Source organism: Camellia sinensis, chromosome 10 (assembly GCF_055761805.1).
Source record: "Camellia sinensis isolate YWXY chromosome 10, ASM5576180v1, whole genome shotgun sequence".
Classification (NCBI taxonomy): Eukaryota; Viridiplantae; Streptophyta; class Magnoliopsida; order Ericales; family Theaceae; genus Camellia; species Camellia sinensis.
Genome location: NC_138970.1, coordinates 80,917,947 through 80,935,742, shown reverse-complemented (window position 1 = coordinate 80,935,742; position 17,796 = coordinate 80,917,947). Strand labels below are relative to the sequence as shown.

Genomic DNA, 17,796 nt, shown 5'->3' with positions numbered 1-17,796 from the left:
ATGCCTATGGTAATTGGTGATTCCCAATCAGCTTTTATGGGAGGGAGAAATATACTTGATGGCATTTTGATTGCAAATGAAGTTGTTGATGGATGGACTAGATCCAAGAAAAAAGGGCTTTTGCTTAAATTAGATTTTGAAAAGGCATTTGACTCCATTAACTAGGATTTCCTATTTTCTATGTTAGCAAACTTTGGGTTTGGAACCAAATGGATCTCCTGGATTAAGGAGTGTGTGTCTACTGTAAGGCTCTCAATACTTGTTAATGGTTCACCAACCAAGGAGTTTAGTTCCAAGAAAGGTATTAGGCAAGGTGATCTCCTCTTACCATGTCTATTTATTCTTGTGGCAGAAGCCCTAAACATACTATTGAAGAGAGCTAGAGAGTTGAGACTGCTAAAAGGGGTGATTATTGGGGACAACCAGGTTGTGCTTTCTCATTTACAATTTGCAGACTCCTCTCTATTGTTCTGTCAAGTTGAGGTTTCAGAAGTTCTTTTCTTAAAAAGGGCTCTCAGGTGTTTTGAACTAGCTTCAGGGCTTAAAATCAACTACCACAAGAGTGTACTTTGTAGGATTGACACTTCTGATTCTTCCCTCAGTGAGTTTGCCTCCTTACTAAACTGCAAGACTCAAAAGCTTCCTCGTAATTATCTAGGTTTGCCATTGGGTGCTAGTCCAAGGAGAAAGAAGACATGGAAGCCTATTGTTGATAAACTTAAATTAAGGCTTGCTGGTTGGAAAAAGGAGAATCCTATCATTTGCAGGTAGACTAACTTTGATCAAAGCAGTCCCATCCAGTCTACCAGTGTATTTCTTGTCTCTGTTCAGGGTACCTGAAGGAATAACAAAGGAGATAGATCAAATTCACGCAACATTCTTATGGAGTGACCCAGATTTGAAAAGAAAAATCCAGAGGTAACTAAGAGTATCAAGAAAGGTGGTCTAGGTATAAGAAGAATTAGAGATATGAATGTCTGCTTGCTTCTCAAATGGTGGTGGAGGTTTGCCACTGAACATGATTTACTATGGAAGAGAGTTCTCTGCAGTAAATATAGATTTCAAGGAGGGGAATGGTTACCTACCCTAAGCCCTGGTATCATTATCTCACGGATTTGGAGTGACATTCTAGCAACAGTTGAGTAGATAGAAAATCTTTTATTGTTCTATATATCTAACCTACAATTAAGAGTGGGTAATGGTTGCAGAATGAGATTCTGGCACGATAAATGGTGTGGAGATATTTACCTCAAAGAGGAGTTCCCAAGGTTATTTGGGTTGTCTAATGAGAAAGAGAGCTCTCTTAAGGACCTAGCGGTTAACACAACCGCCTCACAAAACTGGTTACTCAATTTTAGAAGACTCTTATTTGAATGGGAAAATGTGGAACTTCTTAGACTCATTAAAAGCTTGCAAGCAGCTCCTGTTCTAAATCTGGCAGTCAAGGATAGTGTAATGTGGTTAGCTCAAAAATCTAGCCAATCCCTTATATCTGCTTTTTACAAACAAACCAATCTTAATTTTGGTGGTAATGTCAGATATAGTAGTATGATGTCGATCAAATATCTTCCACCCAAAGTGCAATTCTTTGGATGGCTAACATGGAGAAATAAGGTGAAAACTTCAGTGTTCTTGCATAGGCTGGGAATTCTGGATCGGAGTGCTTTTACCTTATGTATTTTTTGTAAAGCTCATGTTGAAACACCTGAACATCTGCTTATCCTTTACCCCTTGGTGTGGAGAATTTGGCCTGGCCTGTTGTAGTGGTGGGAGGTTATTTGGGTGGTACCTGGATTTGTACAAGGTTTGTTCGACTAGTGGTCAAGGCATTGCTGCAGGTCAATTGAAAGAAGAATTTGGAGTGCCATTCCTCTAGTGGCTCTTTGGTCAATTTGGAGCACGGAAATGAGTGCCTCTTTCAAGGCTCCCAACCAAACATGCAAGAATTGTAGGAGCTCATCATCAAAAGAATTGCTATATGGTATAAAGTTGCAACCAAGGGGACTTCCTTCTCGATCGATGGCTTCCTTCATAACATTTCACAAATCAAATATTGTTTAGGTGGAAGGATCTAGGAGATCTGTTTTCTGGTGCTTTAAAATTTGTTTCCTGTTTTGGGGGAGAGTTGTGAGGTGTTTATAATTTACAATGTCAACCATTTCTCCTTGTTGGAACAATCTTCTGTGTAAAATAAAATAACTTGAAAATAAATTCAAACAAAATAAATAAATAACATACCAGATTTATTTAACGAACCGAAATAAAATTAAGACCAAGTCAAGTGTGTGACACTCTGTCCTTAAGAAAGATTCGCCCCGCTACGGTGCTTACGGTTGAGTGGCGTCTATCTCCCAGGATACAATGATCTTCACAAATTTATAGAAGCACTTCAAATAAATTTGTTCGGCGAACCAAACCTATGTTCTAACTCTCTGAAAATTTATTCCTAAAATTAGAATGAAGAATAATGCAAAAGTAGAAAAATCTGGATAACACAAAGGAACAAATTATCACAAAATTTCCGAATGCCTAAAACTGCTGAAAAAGTTTATATTTATAGGCAACCAAAAATGGTCCGAACAGGTGCCACTGTTTAAGTAAAACGGTGCACACCAAACTTAAACAATGCACCCATTAAATGAATGGAGGTTTTTGTCCGTTAGTGGAAAACAAATGTCTGTTTGAGCAACTGTTCCAAATTCATTTACATAAACTATTTTGAATATATATATATATATATATTAAATCATTTGAATATATATATATATTAAACAAATTGAATAGTTTAATAAATAAATGAAAATGTACAAACATTTAGGAAACCACTTAGGAATCTAAAAATTTAAAATTAGAATTAAATTAAATTCTTACAAAGACAAATTTTAGGAAACTATATAGGAACCCAAAAATTTGAATTTTAGAATTAAATTAAATTCCCACAATAATTTTTTTATTGAAAAAATTCAAAAGAATTTTATCTAAATAAAAATTAATGTTAAACCCGAAAACGACGTCAACTTCCCATTCACTCATAAATGGTTTTAACGTTCCGTCTTCACCGTGTAACTTGCCACGCAGCAAGGAACACGTCACCTCTTCGGACCCACCCCAAAAAGACGTTTGGGGCCCACACAAATTGGGCTAAAAAATAAGCCTATAATAAACCATTTTCCAACAATCCCCCACATGAATGGAATTTAACGGAGAGAAAATGCAACAACATGATCTATTACAGAGAGTACAGAAATTGGAAATATTCTGCAAAGGATAGGTAGCTTTTGGCTTTGAACCTTCCCTTGTGAGACACTATCGGATTTACTAGCTAACCAGTGAACATGATGTCTTGAACTGTTCAGCCGTTTGTGTAAACCAAGACAATAGAACTCACATAGTATATTCCCAGACACAGTTTAGTTCTCACTATTGTGTTCATTTTGGCCCTGAACAACCTGGTCTATCATGAGTGCTCTAAAGATTTGTAGCCCTTCACAAATCTTATGGAACCGGCCCAGTTCACACTCACATAGGTGATTCTTATGAAAAGTATCCTGCCATACTCCACTAGGTTTACCTAGATATAAGAATCATTAAAAGTATTACTTAACCTAAATCGCTGCAGACATCACTTATTTCATCATAGAAATGGGTAGGAGTTGAACTCCACAGTGATCCTTCTTAGTCAATCACAACTCGGTTGTCCCTTTGAACCTAGATCTTGGGATCTCCAGTCAACTAGGTTGGGTTGCCGTTGTGGTAACTCTTATTTAATAGGCTTAAGTCCCATTCCCCTCGATGAATTTTCAACTAACTCTCTTGCTAACCCTTTGGTCAGTGGATCCGCTATGTTGTCTTTAGACTTAACATATTCTATGGAAATAATTCCATTAGAGAGTAGTTGTCGTACGGTGTTATGTCGACGACGAATGTGTCGTGACTTACCGTTATACATATGACTCTGTGCTCTACCAATTGCTGATTGACTATCACAATGTATGCATATAGCAGGCACCGGTTTTGGCCATATTGGAATATCTTCAAGAAAGTGGCGAAGCCATTCTGCCTCTTCCCCTGCTTTGTCTAAAGCTATGAATTCAGATTCCATAGTAGACCTAGCAATACAAGTCTGTTTGGAAGATTTCCAAGATACAGCCGCCCCACCAAGAGTAAAGACATACCCACTGGTGGACTTCGAGTCTCTAGTATCCGATATCCAATTTGCATCACAGTATCCTTCAAGTACTGCTGGATATCTAGTATAGTTAAGCCCAATGTTACGAGTAAATCGAAGATATCTTAGAACCCTTATCATTGCTTTCCAGTGTTCTACTCCCGGATTACTCGTATATCTACTTAATTTACTTACTGCATAAGCTATATCTGGGCATGTGCAGTTCATCAAGTACATTAAGCTTCCAATAATTTGGGCATACTCTAATTGAGAAATACTTTCCTGTACATTTTTAGAAAGATACAAATTAACATCTACCGGTGTTCTAGCTAGATGATCATCATCTTTGCTGAATTTGTCAAGTATTTTCTCAATGTAATGAGATTGTGACAAAGCATATCCTTCTGATGTTTTGGTAATTTTCATACCAAGTATTACATTAACAATGCCCATGTCCTTCATGTCAAAATGTTTATTCAACATTTTCTTGGTAGTTTTAATCATATCATTATTACTACCAATGATGAGCATATCATCTACATATAGACATACAACGACATAACCTTTATCTGTGTTTTTAATATAAACACATTTGTCACACTCATTAATTTTAAATCCATCTGACATCATTGCCTTGTCAAATTTCTCATGCCATTGCTTAGGCGCTTGTTTTAAACCATATAATGATTTAACCAATTTACACACATTCTTTTCTTTCCCTGGAACAGAAAACCCTTCTGGTTGTTCCATGTAAATTTCTTCATTTAACTCACCATTTAAGAAAGCGGTTTTAACATCCATTTGATGAATTTCTAGATTGTATAGAGATGCAATGGCAATTAGCATTCTAATGGATGTTATTCTAGTAACCGGTGAGTATGTGTCAAAGTAATCTAGACCTTCTTTCTGTCTAAAACCTTTGACTACAAGTCTTGCCTTGTATTTATCTATTGATCCATCCGCTTTCAATTTTCTTTTGAAAATCCACTTGTACCCAAGAGGTTTACAACCTGGTGGCAAGTCCACTAATTCCCAAGTGTGATTTTGCAAGATGGATTCAACTTCACTGTTGACAGCTTCTTTCCATAAAGGAGCTTCAGGACTGGACATAGCCTCTTTAAAAGTTAAAGGCTCATTTTCTAACAAATATGTTAGAAAATCTGGACCAAAAGATTTTGAGGTTCTAGCACGTTTACTACGCCTAAGTTCCTCTTCCTCATTTTGATCTAACTCTTGTTCTTGATCCTGACTAGTAATAGCATCAAAAGATCTTTTATTAGTACTAGTCGCTTGTCCAATCTTCTTTGGAAATACATGTTCAAAGAAAGATGCATTCCGAGATTCAATAATAGTATTTACATGCATTTCGGAATGTTCTGATTTATGAATCAAAAACCGATATGCACTACTATTCTTGGCATAACCAATGAAAATGCAATCAATGGTCTTAGGACCTATCTTAGTCTTTTTAGGACTAGGAATAGCCACTTTAGCCAAACACCCCCACACTTTTAAGTATTTGTAGGATGGTACTCTTCCATGCCACAATTCGTAAGGTGTTTGATTCACTTTCTTTTGGAGTACTTTATTTAAAATATAATTAGCAGAAAGTATTGCTTCCCCCCACAAGTTCTGAGGTAATCCAGAACTTATTAACATGGCATTCATCATTTCTTTTAAAGTCCTATTTTTCCTTTCAGCAATACCATTTTGCTGAGGTGAGTAAGGAGCGGTGGTTTGATGAATTATTCCATGTTCTTTACAAAATTCACCAAAAGGTGATTCATATTCACCACCTCTATCACTTCTAAGTTTCTTGATTTTCTTACCAAGTTGATTTTCAACTTCATTCTTATATTGAATGAAAGTTTTCAATGCTTCATCCTTGGTTCGAATTAAATAAACATAACTATATCTAGTATAGTCATCTATAAAAGTGATAAAATATTTTTTTCCACCTCTAGTTTGAATTGATTTAAAATCACAAATGTCACTATGAATTAATTCAAGTGGTTCCGTACTTCTTTCAATTGAATGAAAAGGAGTTTTAGATAATTTTGCCTCAACGCAAATTTCACATTTATGATTTGAATCAATGTTAAATTTAGGTAAACATTCCATATTAATTAATCTACGCAAAGATCCATAATTAACATGTCCTAGTCTACCATGCCTTAAATTTGAAGACTCAAGCAAGTAAGAAGAAGATGTAGTATTATTAATAACTGAGGGTACAACGGTCATTACATTTAACTTGAAAAGGCCATCAGACATGTAACCTTTTCCTACATACATCCCATTCTTAGTAAGTACAAATTTATCACTCTCAAATACTAGTCTAAACCCATTCTTACTCAACAAAGATCCGGAAACAAGATTCTTGCGAATGTCCGGTACATGCAGCACATTGTTGAGAGTGAGTTCCTTTCCAGATGTCATCTTGAGTACAATCTTTCCTTGTCCTTCAACTTTGGAAGTTGAGGAGTTGCCCATAAAGAGTTGTTCACCATTATCCACTGTAGAATAAGATGTGAACATCTTTTTGTCGGCACAGATATGGCGAGTAGCACCAGTGTCCACCCACCATTCTTTAGGATTTCCGACAAGATTTGCCTCGGAAACAACTGCAGAAAGATTGATGTCATCGACACCATTGGAAATATTGTCCACTTCAGTCATGTGGGCTTGAGCAGGCTTCTTGCTTGTTCTTCTTTTATTTTTGCCTTTGCTACGGCAATCTTTGGCCCGATGTCCCTCTTTATCACAGATGTAACATTTGCCATTAAACTTGTACTTTTTATTTTCCCCTCCTTTAGAGCCTTGTGATGAACTTTCTCCAGAAGACTTTCGTTTCTTGGTTTTTGAAGCATGTTCCACCACATTTGCCTTAGACTCCATAGGAAGCTTACCAGTCCGCTTTTCAGAATTGCGGTTATCCTCCTCAATCCTCAAACGCACAATTAACTCATCCATAGAAATTTCTTTGCGCTTATGTTTGAGGTAGTTCTTGAATTCTTTCCAGCCTTTTGGTAATTTTTCAATTAAGGCTGCAACTTGAAAGGATTCACTGAGAGACATACCTTCTGCGTGAATGTCATGCAGAATGAGTTGGAAATCTTGAGCTTGGCTGATCACAGTTTTTGAATCAACCATTACAAAATCCAAGAATCTGCCAACCACAAATTTCTTTGAGCCGGCATCTTCCGTTTTGTACTTTTTCTCCAACGATTCCCAAAGTTCCTTTGCTGTCTTGATTGGACTGTAGACGTTGTACAATGTGTTGTCAAGTCCGTTCAAGACGTAATTCCGGCAAAGGAAATCGGCATGTTTCCAGGCATCAACCGCAGCAACCACTTGCCGATCGGTTTCATCCTCTTTCAGGATAGGAGCATCTTCATGGAGGAAACGAGCCAAGTTCAGAGTTGTAAGATAGAACAACATTTTCTGTTGCCATCTTTTAAAATCAGTTCCTAAGAACTTCTCTGGCTTTTCACCGTGATTTACCGGTACTGTTATAACAGGAGAGGGGTTTGGCGTCATTGCAGCCACCACAGTAGTACTTGTTTGGGCATTTGTTTCAGTAGCCATCAATTCTAATATATAAAACAAAATTATAATTAGAATTTACACTACACAGAAAATTAAACCAAATTCACAGAATTAAATTCTGTAAAAATAAAAGAAACAAGAATGTAACTTTTATTTTTCAATTAATTTGAAAATAAAATAAAATTTTATTTAAACAAATTAATTCCACAAAAAAAAAATTAAATTCTGTAAAATAAAAGAAATAAAAAAACTATAACTTTTATTTTTCAATTAATTTGGAAATAAAATAAAATTTTATTTAACCAAATTAATTCCACACAAGAAAATTAATTTCAGTTACACTTCAATAATTAAAATACTGAAACAGAATTTTAATTAATGAAAACTCAGAAAATAATTTCTAAAACCCAAAATTAATTTCTGAAAAAATTTCACAAAAATATATTCTGAATTGTTAATGACACCAGTATCGTACTACTAGTTGTTGTCAAAGAAAAGAGACAGTATATTACTACTATCTGTCAAATAGCATATAATCACTATTTGTTTTTCCAACCAGAATATTATTTTGTAAATCCACAGAAAATAATTTTCTTCCGAAATTATTTACGAAGAAAGAAAAAGGAAAACAAACGAAATATTTTGTAGACAAAATAAATCGAATCTGTCTTAAGATTGTTGGAACAATCTTCTGTGTAAAATAAAATAACTTGAAAATAAATTCAAACAAAATAAATAAATAACATACCAGATTTATTTAACGAACCGAAATAAAATTAAGACCAAGTCAAGTGTGTGACACTCTGTCCTTAAGAAAGATTCGCCCCGCTACGGTACTTACGGTTGAGTGGCGTCTATCTCCCAAGATACAATGATCTTCACAAATTTATAGAAGCACTTCAAATAAATTTGTTCGGCGAACCAAACCTATGTTCTAACTCTCTGAAAATTTATTCCTAAAATTAGAATGAAGAATAATGCAAAAGTAGAAAAATCTGGATAACACAAAGGAACAAATTATCACAAAATTTCCGAATGCCTAAAACTGCTGAAAAAGTTTATATTTATAGGCAACCAAAAATGGTCCGAACAGGTGCCACTGTTTAAGTAAAACGGTGCACACCAAACTTAAACAATGCACCCATTAAATGAATGGAGGTTTTTGTCCGTTAGTGGAAAACAAATGTCTGTTTGAGCAACTGTTCCAAATTCATTTACATAAACTATTTTGAATATATATATATATATATATTAAATCATTTGAATATATATATATTAAACAAATTGAATAGTTTAATAAATAAATGAAAATGTACAAACATTTAGGAAACCACTTAGGAATCTAAAAATTTAAAATTAGAATTAAATTAAATTCTTACAAAGACAAATTTTAGGAAACTATATAGGAACCCAAAAATTTAAATTTTAGAATTAAATTAAATTCCCACAATAATTTTTTTATTGAAAAAATTCAAAAGAATTTTATCTAAATAAAAATTAATGTTAAACCCGAAAACGACGTCAACTTCCCATTCACTCATAAATGGTTTTAACGTTCCGTCTTCACCGTGTAACTTGCCACGCAGCAAGGAACACGTCACCTCTTCGGACCCACCCCAAAAAGACGTTTGGGGCCCACACAAATTGGGCTAAAAAATAAGCCTATAATAAACCATTTTCCAACACTCCTAGTGTGCAGTACCAGCTGTCTATGGTCTGGCTCTGGCTCTTGGTGTTTCTTGTTGTGGTTCTTTCGCTTTGAGTTGGTCTAGTCCTGTATCTGCTCTGTTTGCAGCTCTGTGGGTTTGGTGGCTAAGTCTGCTAGTAGTTTGCTTTGTTATTGGTTTCTGTTTTTTGTTATGCTGTACTGTGGGCTTTGTATCTGGTCTGATATGCTAGTTGTTGGAGTGTGTTGTTGAGGTGTTTGTTTTGTTTTTTTGGTTGGTTCCTCACCAACTTTGGGAGTACTAGCAAATGATAGGATGAGTTCTTTGGTTTAGTCAGGATTATTTAGCCATTGTGATACTTTTACACTTCTCTTTCTTTATTGGTGTTTCTGTTTGGTACCTTGTACACTTTCCATACATCAATAAAGTCTCTTGTTTGTTGTTCAAAAAAAAAAAAAATTTAATAATAATAAAAAAATTGTAGGTAGCTTATTCCCCAGATTGAATTTTAATAGGATTCATTAACTAGCAATAGTTTTAGACCACACGATGAGAGAAATATATTTTTTCAACATTTGGAAACTATATTGAACAATGTAAATAAATATGTGGAGATTTCTGCCAACAACCTATACGATTGTTTCTTTCCAACTTTTAGTGTATTACTTGCAAATTATTGAATTTTTTTTTCTAGTGTCAAACCTAATTGAAATTGATTTGTTTTCCTTTGATACATTTTGCACTCACGTAATCTTGTATTTTTTGTACTTGAATCTTGTTAATAAAGTTTCTTCTTTTTTGTTTTTGTTTTTATGTTTTTTGCTGATAACATAAAATTAAAAAAAAAAAAAAAAAACTTGATTATCGTGGATGAAGACAATTTTAATGCCATATGATTTATAGCATATTATGTATTAGGAAAAAAATATTAGAAAAGTCCATATAATTTAAGTTTATGATATAAAATTAAATTGATACAATGTGAATGCTACTATAAATAAGACTGGTAAATACATTTAAATACAGTTTACTTATTTACTTCTTGATACATATTATGGTTGTGTGATTTGAGAACAACAAATAGATGAAAAGTTGTAAGTAGTACATGAAGTACCAAAAAAATTGGAGAGCACTGACCCTCGAAAAATATCATAAATTTTAGTATGGTTGAGTGGGCTGTCTGTCTCAGGGACAGTGTTGTTAATGTTGTCACAGGCGCCACTGTTTATACGTAGAGTAAATTTTAAGGGATTGTTTGGGGTATCTTAAATAAGTGTATTTTTTATCTTTTTAGATTAAAAAGTTAAGGAAAAAAATATGAATGTTTGGGTTAATTTTTTGACTTTTTATGAAAAAATGTGTAATAAAAAATTGTAAAAATTGATTTGTAGGGAAAAATTAGGATTGAGAGTTGTGCAGCCGTAATTGTTGACTTTTGGTGAATAGTATTAACTTTTTAACTTTTTCAGTAACTTTTTGACTTTTTAGATTTTTTCATACTACCCAAACTTGGCCTAAATACACTTTTGATATAGTATTTGTTTAAAAAATCAAACATTATTTATAATTTTAAAAATTACATCTCACCATTTTAAATTTTTAATCATATAATAAATGACTTTTTTCATTACTTAATCATTAAATCAATTAATAATTTTAATGATATTAAAAATATATTTTAAGTAACAATATTACTGTTGTATAAAAATATAGTTAGAAATTTAATTTATTTAACTTTGTTAAATTGATAAATTCCGAAGATGTGTAAATGATTCAATGTGTATATTTTACCAAAACATCAAAGAATACATATCCTAAGAGCATCTCCAAGGGAATAGCTAAAAAGAGAGTTATTATGCATTTTAGCTAATGTGACTCCAATTTTGGACCTCCAATGGGCTGGCTATTGCGCTAGCTATTTTTTCATCAGATTTTTTCATTGGCTACAATTGAAGAGCCCTAAAGACTCTGCAAACAAATACATTTATTCTTTCCTATCAAATCACCTAGACTTTTCTACATCTCTCTCTATCAACGCATTCTCAAGGTATGGTACTCTCTCTCTCTCTCCCTTTCTTTCTCAGGTCCGGCCTTGGCCATAGGCTCACAAGGCCATGGCTTAGGGCCCATAAAAATAGGCCCAAAATAGGGGTTCCCTCCTATTATAAGTTAGTATTATATATTGGGCATGTTTTAAGTCCAAAAGAAATTTAAAAAAGGCTCAAACTAACTTAAATTTTTTGACCCATTAAAAGGTCAATAGTTAAGGCTTAGCCCAACTATTTGAAAGGCCAATTTTTTCTAATTCCTAACCCTATCTTCTATTAATCCAACATTCCCTACATTTGTTTGATATAGCACACACCAGCAGCTTAGGGACGGAGCAGCAGCAAACAGGTAAATTATTTATTTATTTTTTTTATATTTGATTAATTAAATATTTATCTTGTCTTTTGCACAATTAATTGCTATTATAATATTGATATTTACATCATCAAGAAGAATTTATTTAAGTTTAATAGTTCACATCACATAATTTAAAAGTTTTGTGTTTTGTTAAGTGGTGGTGCTCTTGCTTTGAATTTTGATTTTAAAAAATATTTTGATCTCAGCAAAGCAAGCACACGTAATTTTTTTTTTCTATTCAATTAATTAAAAAAAAATTCTAAGTATTTTTTGTGATTTTAATACAAATATTTTGTCCTTTACCTTAATGTTTTTTTCATTCAATAAAAAAAAAATGTGAAGAGCCCCAGAAATTTAGTAGTTGATTATTGACTTTGGGCCCTAAAAATCTTAGGACCGGGCCTGCTCTCTCTCTCTCTCTGTTTGCTAAATCTCTTCTTTTTCTTCTCACTTTTCAACTCTGTCACTTATGTAATTGAACCTCCTATTTCTCCTTTGATTTGGATTTCTGATTTTGGGTTTGTGTATATGTCTTGGATTCGGTTGTGCATGAAGAAAATAGAAGAAACAATGGACTCGGTTGTGCATCTTGATAGTAGTCACGGTTGTGCATCGTTGCTAGTCGCTTTGGCTTTTATTTTAATAATTTGAGTTGTTTATTCTTTAAAGTATATTGAGTATAATATATTTGTAAAAAATTAAATTAATTAAATATTAATAATTTTTTTATTAAATTATATTTTTATTCAATGTTACTGTTAAAATCATTTTTGACACGAATGTTATACTCAATGTATCTTAAAAAATAAATAGTTCAAAATTTTAAAATAAGACCCAAAGTGAGTTTCAACTACCGCACACAGTAGCGGTGGTGCACAATAACTACCCTGATTCCAGAAAGAATTAGGCAATATACAAAATAAAAACATCCAAATAACTTGCACTAAGAAGGAAAAGAAAGACAGAGGTCCTTTAAAACGGCTAGAAATGTAAATAATCACTAATAAAGATTATTTTATTCAATTAGTTATCTATTATTTTGCAATAATAATAAATAAATAAAAACCAAGTTTATTGTGGTCAAAAACCTAAAAACACAAAAAATGAAGTTGTAATTAAGTAGTAGTATGAGAATTTGCACTCTCTAAATCTCTCTCTCTGCATTTTATTTTTTTAATAAAATTTTTATTTTGCTGATAGAAAAAATTAAGTCATAAAAAAAAAGTCACAATTTTTAATTCACAAATTTGTAGGTTATATGACCAATTTAACAAATACCCATTAAATGATGAAACAACTGCTTTGTTTTTGTCGCATTAAAAACAAATGTTTTAATATTTAGAATTAGAAAAAATTAGAAAAGATACAAAGGAAGAAAGAGACAGAATTTGGTGCTTTGTAAAAGTTAAGAAGATTAATTTTTATAGGTACTAATCTAATAACTAACTATTAATTTTTGTCAAAAAAAAAAAATGGGAGAAAAAGAAAAGATGAGATGAGGAGAAACAATGTTTTGTAATGACACTTGATAACATTTTGGGAAATTTTATTTTTACACACCTACTTATCTTAGTAGATATATTTAATGAAGTATTATTTTAATGACAATTATACACTAAAGTAAAAGAGTAATACTAGAGATCCCGAAAGTTTTATCAAATGCCTCACATGAATGTGAGACCCATGTTTCACATGTGAGACCCACGTCCCACATCATGTGAGACATTTGATAGAACATCCCATACCCATGTGTGACAGTAGAAAATTTGGTAAAACTTTTGGCGTCTCTAACAATTTTCAAAGTAAAATAATTATAATGGATATCAAAACACACTCTTAATATTATATTCAAATTTTTTCTATACATATCTTTTTTAAATAAAAAAATCTCAATATATATTTTTTAAATAAAAAAAATCCTAATTTATCCGTTTCTCACTTGCCCGCAAAACAATACTATCAAAACTCAAAAAGCTTCAAACTCGCTATAGCTACTATATACAACAATGATAGAGACCACTAATTTTGGAACTCTAAAAAGACTACTAATGACATGGCACTCAATAAAAAAAGAAAAAAAAATACAACACCAAGGCCAAAACATCAAATCATTCATGGTGAGACCTACTGCCACATCATTAGTGGTAGCACTAATTAGTGCTCCCACTCATTTTCCCTACTATATATTACATCTTTCTATATTTCTTCGTAAATCAATTTCATTGAACCCATCTTTCTTGATTTTACTCGAAGAAGACCCATATATTGGAATTGGGTTAATACTCCCAATAGTAAAGAAAAAGAGAGAGAGAGAGAGAGAGAGAGAGAGAGAGAGAGAGAGAGAGAGAGAGAGAGAGAGAGAGAGAGAGAGAGAGAGAGAGGATCCAAAAATATGGACTGGAATATGGGAAACCTAAGACCCCCTTTTGTTTCTCGGCCTGAGAACTCCTTGAGCTTCCTCTACAACTTCAACTATTTTTTTTTTTTTTTTTTTTTTTGATCGGCAAAGAAAACTTTATTGATGAAGCACGTACAAAGGTACAATGGGAAACATCAATAAAGAGGAGCTAAGAGCTAAAATAAGCTCAAACCTCCAGTTGGTGAGAGACCAACAAGAGAGAAAAAGGAAAAACAAACAATAAAGCAAGGGGCAAAACTGCAGCAGAAACAAGGCATCCCAAAGCATTACAAAACAACAAGGCTAACACTGCACTATACTGAACAAAAACAAAAGCAAACCATCCCAGACTCATCCTTTGCACAGCAATGTGCATCAAGCAGACCAGCAACAGATAATTCCTAGGCAACCCAGCGAAGCAGACCTTGCATCTCCATGCCACTGAACCAGTATTGAGAAACTCTACCAAAACCCACACAAGGTCAAAGGACCAGCCAGAATTCAGACCCAGCCAAAATACTGCTAGCACTAGCATTACACCTCCCACCAGCTACCCACATAGCAGACCACAGATATGCATAACAGCCCAGAGCAGATAGAGCTAACCAGTCCAAAAACAATCCAAACCAGAACAAAACAGCAACCTGCAAGCTGCAGATTAATTCTGACTGAGCCAACAGAGCTACAGCACCTAATCTGAAGAGCTACCACCTGCAGCCTAAAGTCATGGCAGAAACTGTGGGACTGAAGTATAGCACACAAACAAACAAACCAGACACCTATCCTTGCAACAGAACTGCAGAAGTCACCACTGCTGGAGCATACAGATGGAGCAGATTTGCCTTAAGCTACATTGCCTAGCAACAGCCCAAACAAACAAACCAGACACCTTTCTTTGAATAAGAGCTGAGATGCAGATGGACACTCCTCTGGCTATGAGCCTTGAAAGTACACTCCATAGCCAACTGAACCAATTTATGACAAACTCAACACAGACTTCAGAGCAGACCAACTAACCAACCACAAAACCAGAAGCAATTCAGCACTTAATTACACACAGTGACACACTTGCCTCAAGTTAAAGATAACATCTTGCACCGAATAATTAAACCCCTTTAATGATGTAGAAACCCACAACGCGACTCTAGCCTTTATCAGTTCTACCAGTGCCTTCCAATCCGGTTGTGCCTTATTAAATAAACATTCGTTTCTGCTTTTCCACACAGACCACATGACTGTTAGAGGTATAATCTTCCAACCTGCTTGCAACTTCTTCTTCACTTTTATGCCTGACCACGACAGGAGTAATCCCTCCACTGATCCAGGGATAACCCACTTATAATTCCACCAATTCACTAACATGGCCCACACTTTCCAAATGATAGGACAGTGCAGAAAAACATGGTTTACAGACTCCACCCCAGATCTGCAAAACACACAGACAGCCGAGGCGTTTGGGCTCAACACTCCTATTCTTTGCAAGAATTCAGAGCATTTTATCCTTCCTTTCCACGCTAACCAACTCAAGAATTGAACTTTGGGTGGGGCTATATTATTCCAAATGCACCTAGTGACTGTGCAATCCACCCCTTGACTTGCTTCCATCCACTTCCAAATTGATGCCACAGTGAACTCTTCAGACGGATGGCCTAGCCAAGCACAAGAATCTACCACCCCTTCATTGAGCCTAGGCGCACTCTGCAGAAGATCATTAAGTTTTTGCACTTCCTCCTCTTCCCATGCTAAAAGTGGTCTTCTGAAAACCAGATTCCAGTCGGGATCTGCCACTCTTCGATGAAAAAAATCAAACAGCTTTCCATCTTTGTCAACTGATAGTGTGAATAATCTGGGAAAAGACACACTCAGTTTTTGGTTGTGGCACCACCTGTCAGTCCAGAAATGCAACCTTCTACCATTTCCAACAACTAGCCTGTAGTTTCGCAAGAAGAAATCACGCAGGGCAGTGTTAACAACAGCCACTGACAATATATCTTTCCACGTATGTGATAGCCACACTGAACTAGAAAGAAATAGGCACCAACCACCACCTAAACCTCCATACTTACTACAAATCACTTGTTTCCACAACGCTGACTCCTCCTTGCCATACCTCCACCACCATTTAACTAGCAGGCATTCATTTACCTGGCTAAGATTTCTCACACCTAGCCCACCTTTAATTTTGCTTAGGCATACCTCCTTCCAGTTAATTAGGTGTACTTTCTTCCTGATTTCAGATCCTCCCCAAAGAAAATTGGCTTGAATTCTGTGAAGGGCTTTTGCAATGCCCACTGGGAGCTTAAAAATTGATAAGAAATAAACTGGCAAACTTGACAGGACGGACTTGATAAGTGTTACTCTGCCCGCAAAGGATAAATACCTTCTTTTCCAAGCAGCTAGCTTCCTCTTAAACTTGTCTAACACAGGTTTCCAAGAAGCCTTTCTCCTTGGGTTTGCACCTAAAGGTAGCCCCAGGTAACTCATTGGCAACTTTTGACTGAGACAGTTTAGTTTGTTTGCAAAGACCTGAACAATATCCTCCTGCACACCTACACCACAAACCTTACTTTTGTGGAAATTTATTTTGAGACCAGACATCAACTCAAAGCACCTTAGAATTCTTTTCACGGCTACAACTTCCTCCCACTCCGCTTCACAAAAAATAATGGTATCATCGGCAAACTGTAGATGTGTAATTATCAATTCAGATGATCCTACGGATACTCCTCTAATCAGTCCCACTTCCTTAGCTCTTTCCAATAGAATGTTCAGACCCTCCGCTACAATATTAAAGAGAAGAGGAGAGAGCGGATCTCCTTGCCTAAGCCCTTTCATGGGAGAAAACTCAGAAGTTGGTGAGCCATTTACAAGTACTGAAATTCGAGCTGTGGATATGCAGGTCTTCATCCACCCCACCCATTTCTCTCCAAAACCGAAGTTTTTCATCATTGAGTACAAGAACTCCCAATTTACGGAATCATACGCCTTTTCAAAATCCAGCTTTAGGATGAGACCTTTTTTCTTTGACCTTTTCCACCAGTCCACCACTTCATTGGCAATTAACACCCCATCTATAATGTGCCTTCCACTCAAGAATGCAGTTTGAACTTCACTAATGATCTTAGGCAGCACTTTCCTCAGTCTTCTTGATAAGACTTTAGCTATGATTTTGTATACAGAGGTAATCAAGCTAATTGGCCTGTAATCCCCCAACCCCACAGGATTTTCTTTCTTGGGAATTAAGGTAATAAATGAACTATTTATTCCTCGGACTAACTTTCCATTAGAGTGGAACTCATTCATCAACTGCACAAACTCACCTTTCATGATGGCCCAGCACTTTTGAATACATTTCAAGTTAAAACCATCCGGCCCCGGGGCTTTATTTCCCTCGCAATCTTTAAGTGCTTCCCAAATTTCATCCTCCAGAAAATTCTGCCTCTAACACCTCAGATGAGTCAACTGAACTAATTGAGTCGAAAAAACCTGACAGCTTTGGTCTATTCTTCCAATCTTCAGTGAAAAGGAACTTGAAATGACTCTCCACTGCCTGTTTAATCATCCCAGGCTCATCATAAGTCACACCATTGACGGTAACTGAGTTTAAC

General features: G+C 35.0%; 1 protein-coding gene across 1 annotated transcript; it reads right to left on the bottom strand.

The window, feature by feature from the left end:
* Positions 1 to 14,670: 14,670 nt before the first annotated feature.
* LOC145800507 (uncharacterized) lies at positions 14,671 to 17,515 on the bottom strand. The gene is made up of 3 exons (XM_082890196.1): positions 15,257 to 17,515; positions 15,071 to 15,153; positions 14,671 to 14,839 (listed from the first exon to the last, which is right to left on the bottom strand). Exons 1-3 carry the CDS (start codon positions 17,513 to 17,515, stop codon positions 14,671 to 14,673), a joined length of 2,511 nt encoding a protein of 836 aa, XP_082746322.1.
* Between the last annotated feature and the right edge of the window lie 281 nt (positions 17,516 to 17,796).

Excerpts from the sequence above, each read along its gene's own strand:
- LOC145800507 (XM_082890196.1), bottom strand. The coding sequence starts at position 17,515 with ATGAAAGGTGAGTTTGTGCAGTTGATGAATGAGTTCCACTCTAATGGA. Across the intron at positions 15,154-15,256 it reads TTATCTTTAACTTGAGGCAA|TTGGCTATGGAGTGTACTTT; the intron begins GTGTGTCACTGT and ends AAATTGGTTCAG. Across the intron at positions 14,840-15,070 it reads TATTCAAAGAAAGGTGTCTG|CTTGCAGGTTGCTGTTTTGT; the intron begins GTTTGTTTGTTT and ends ATTAATCTGCAG.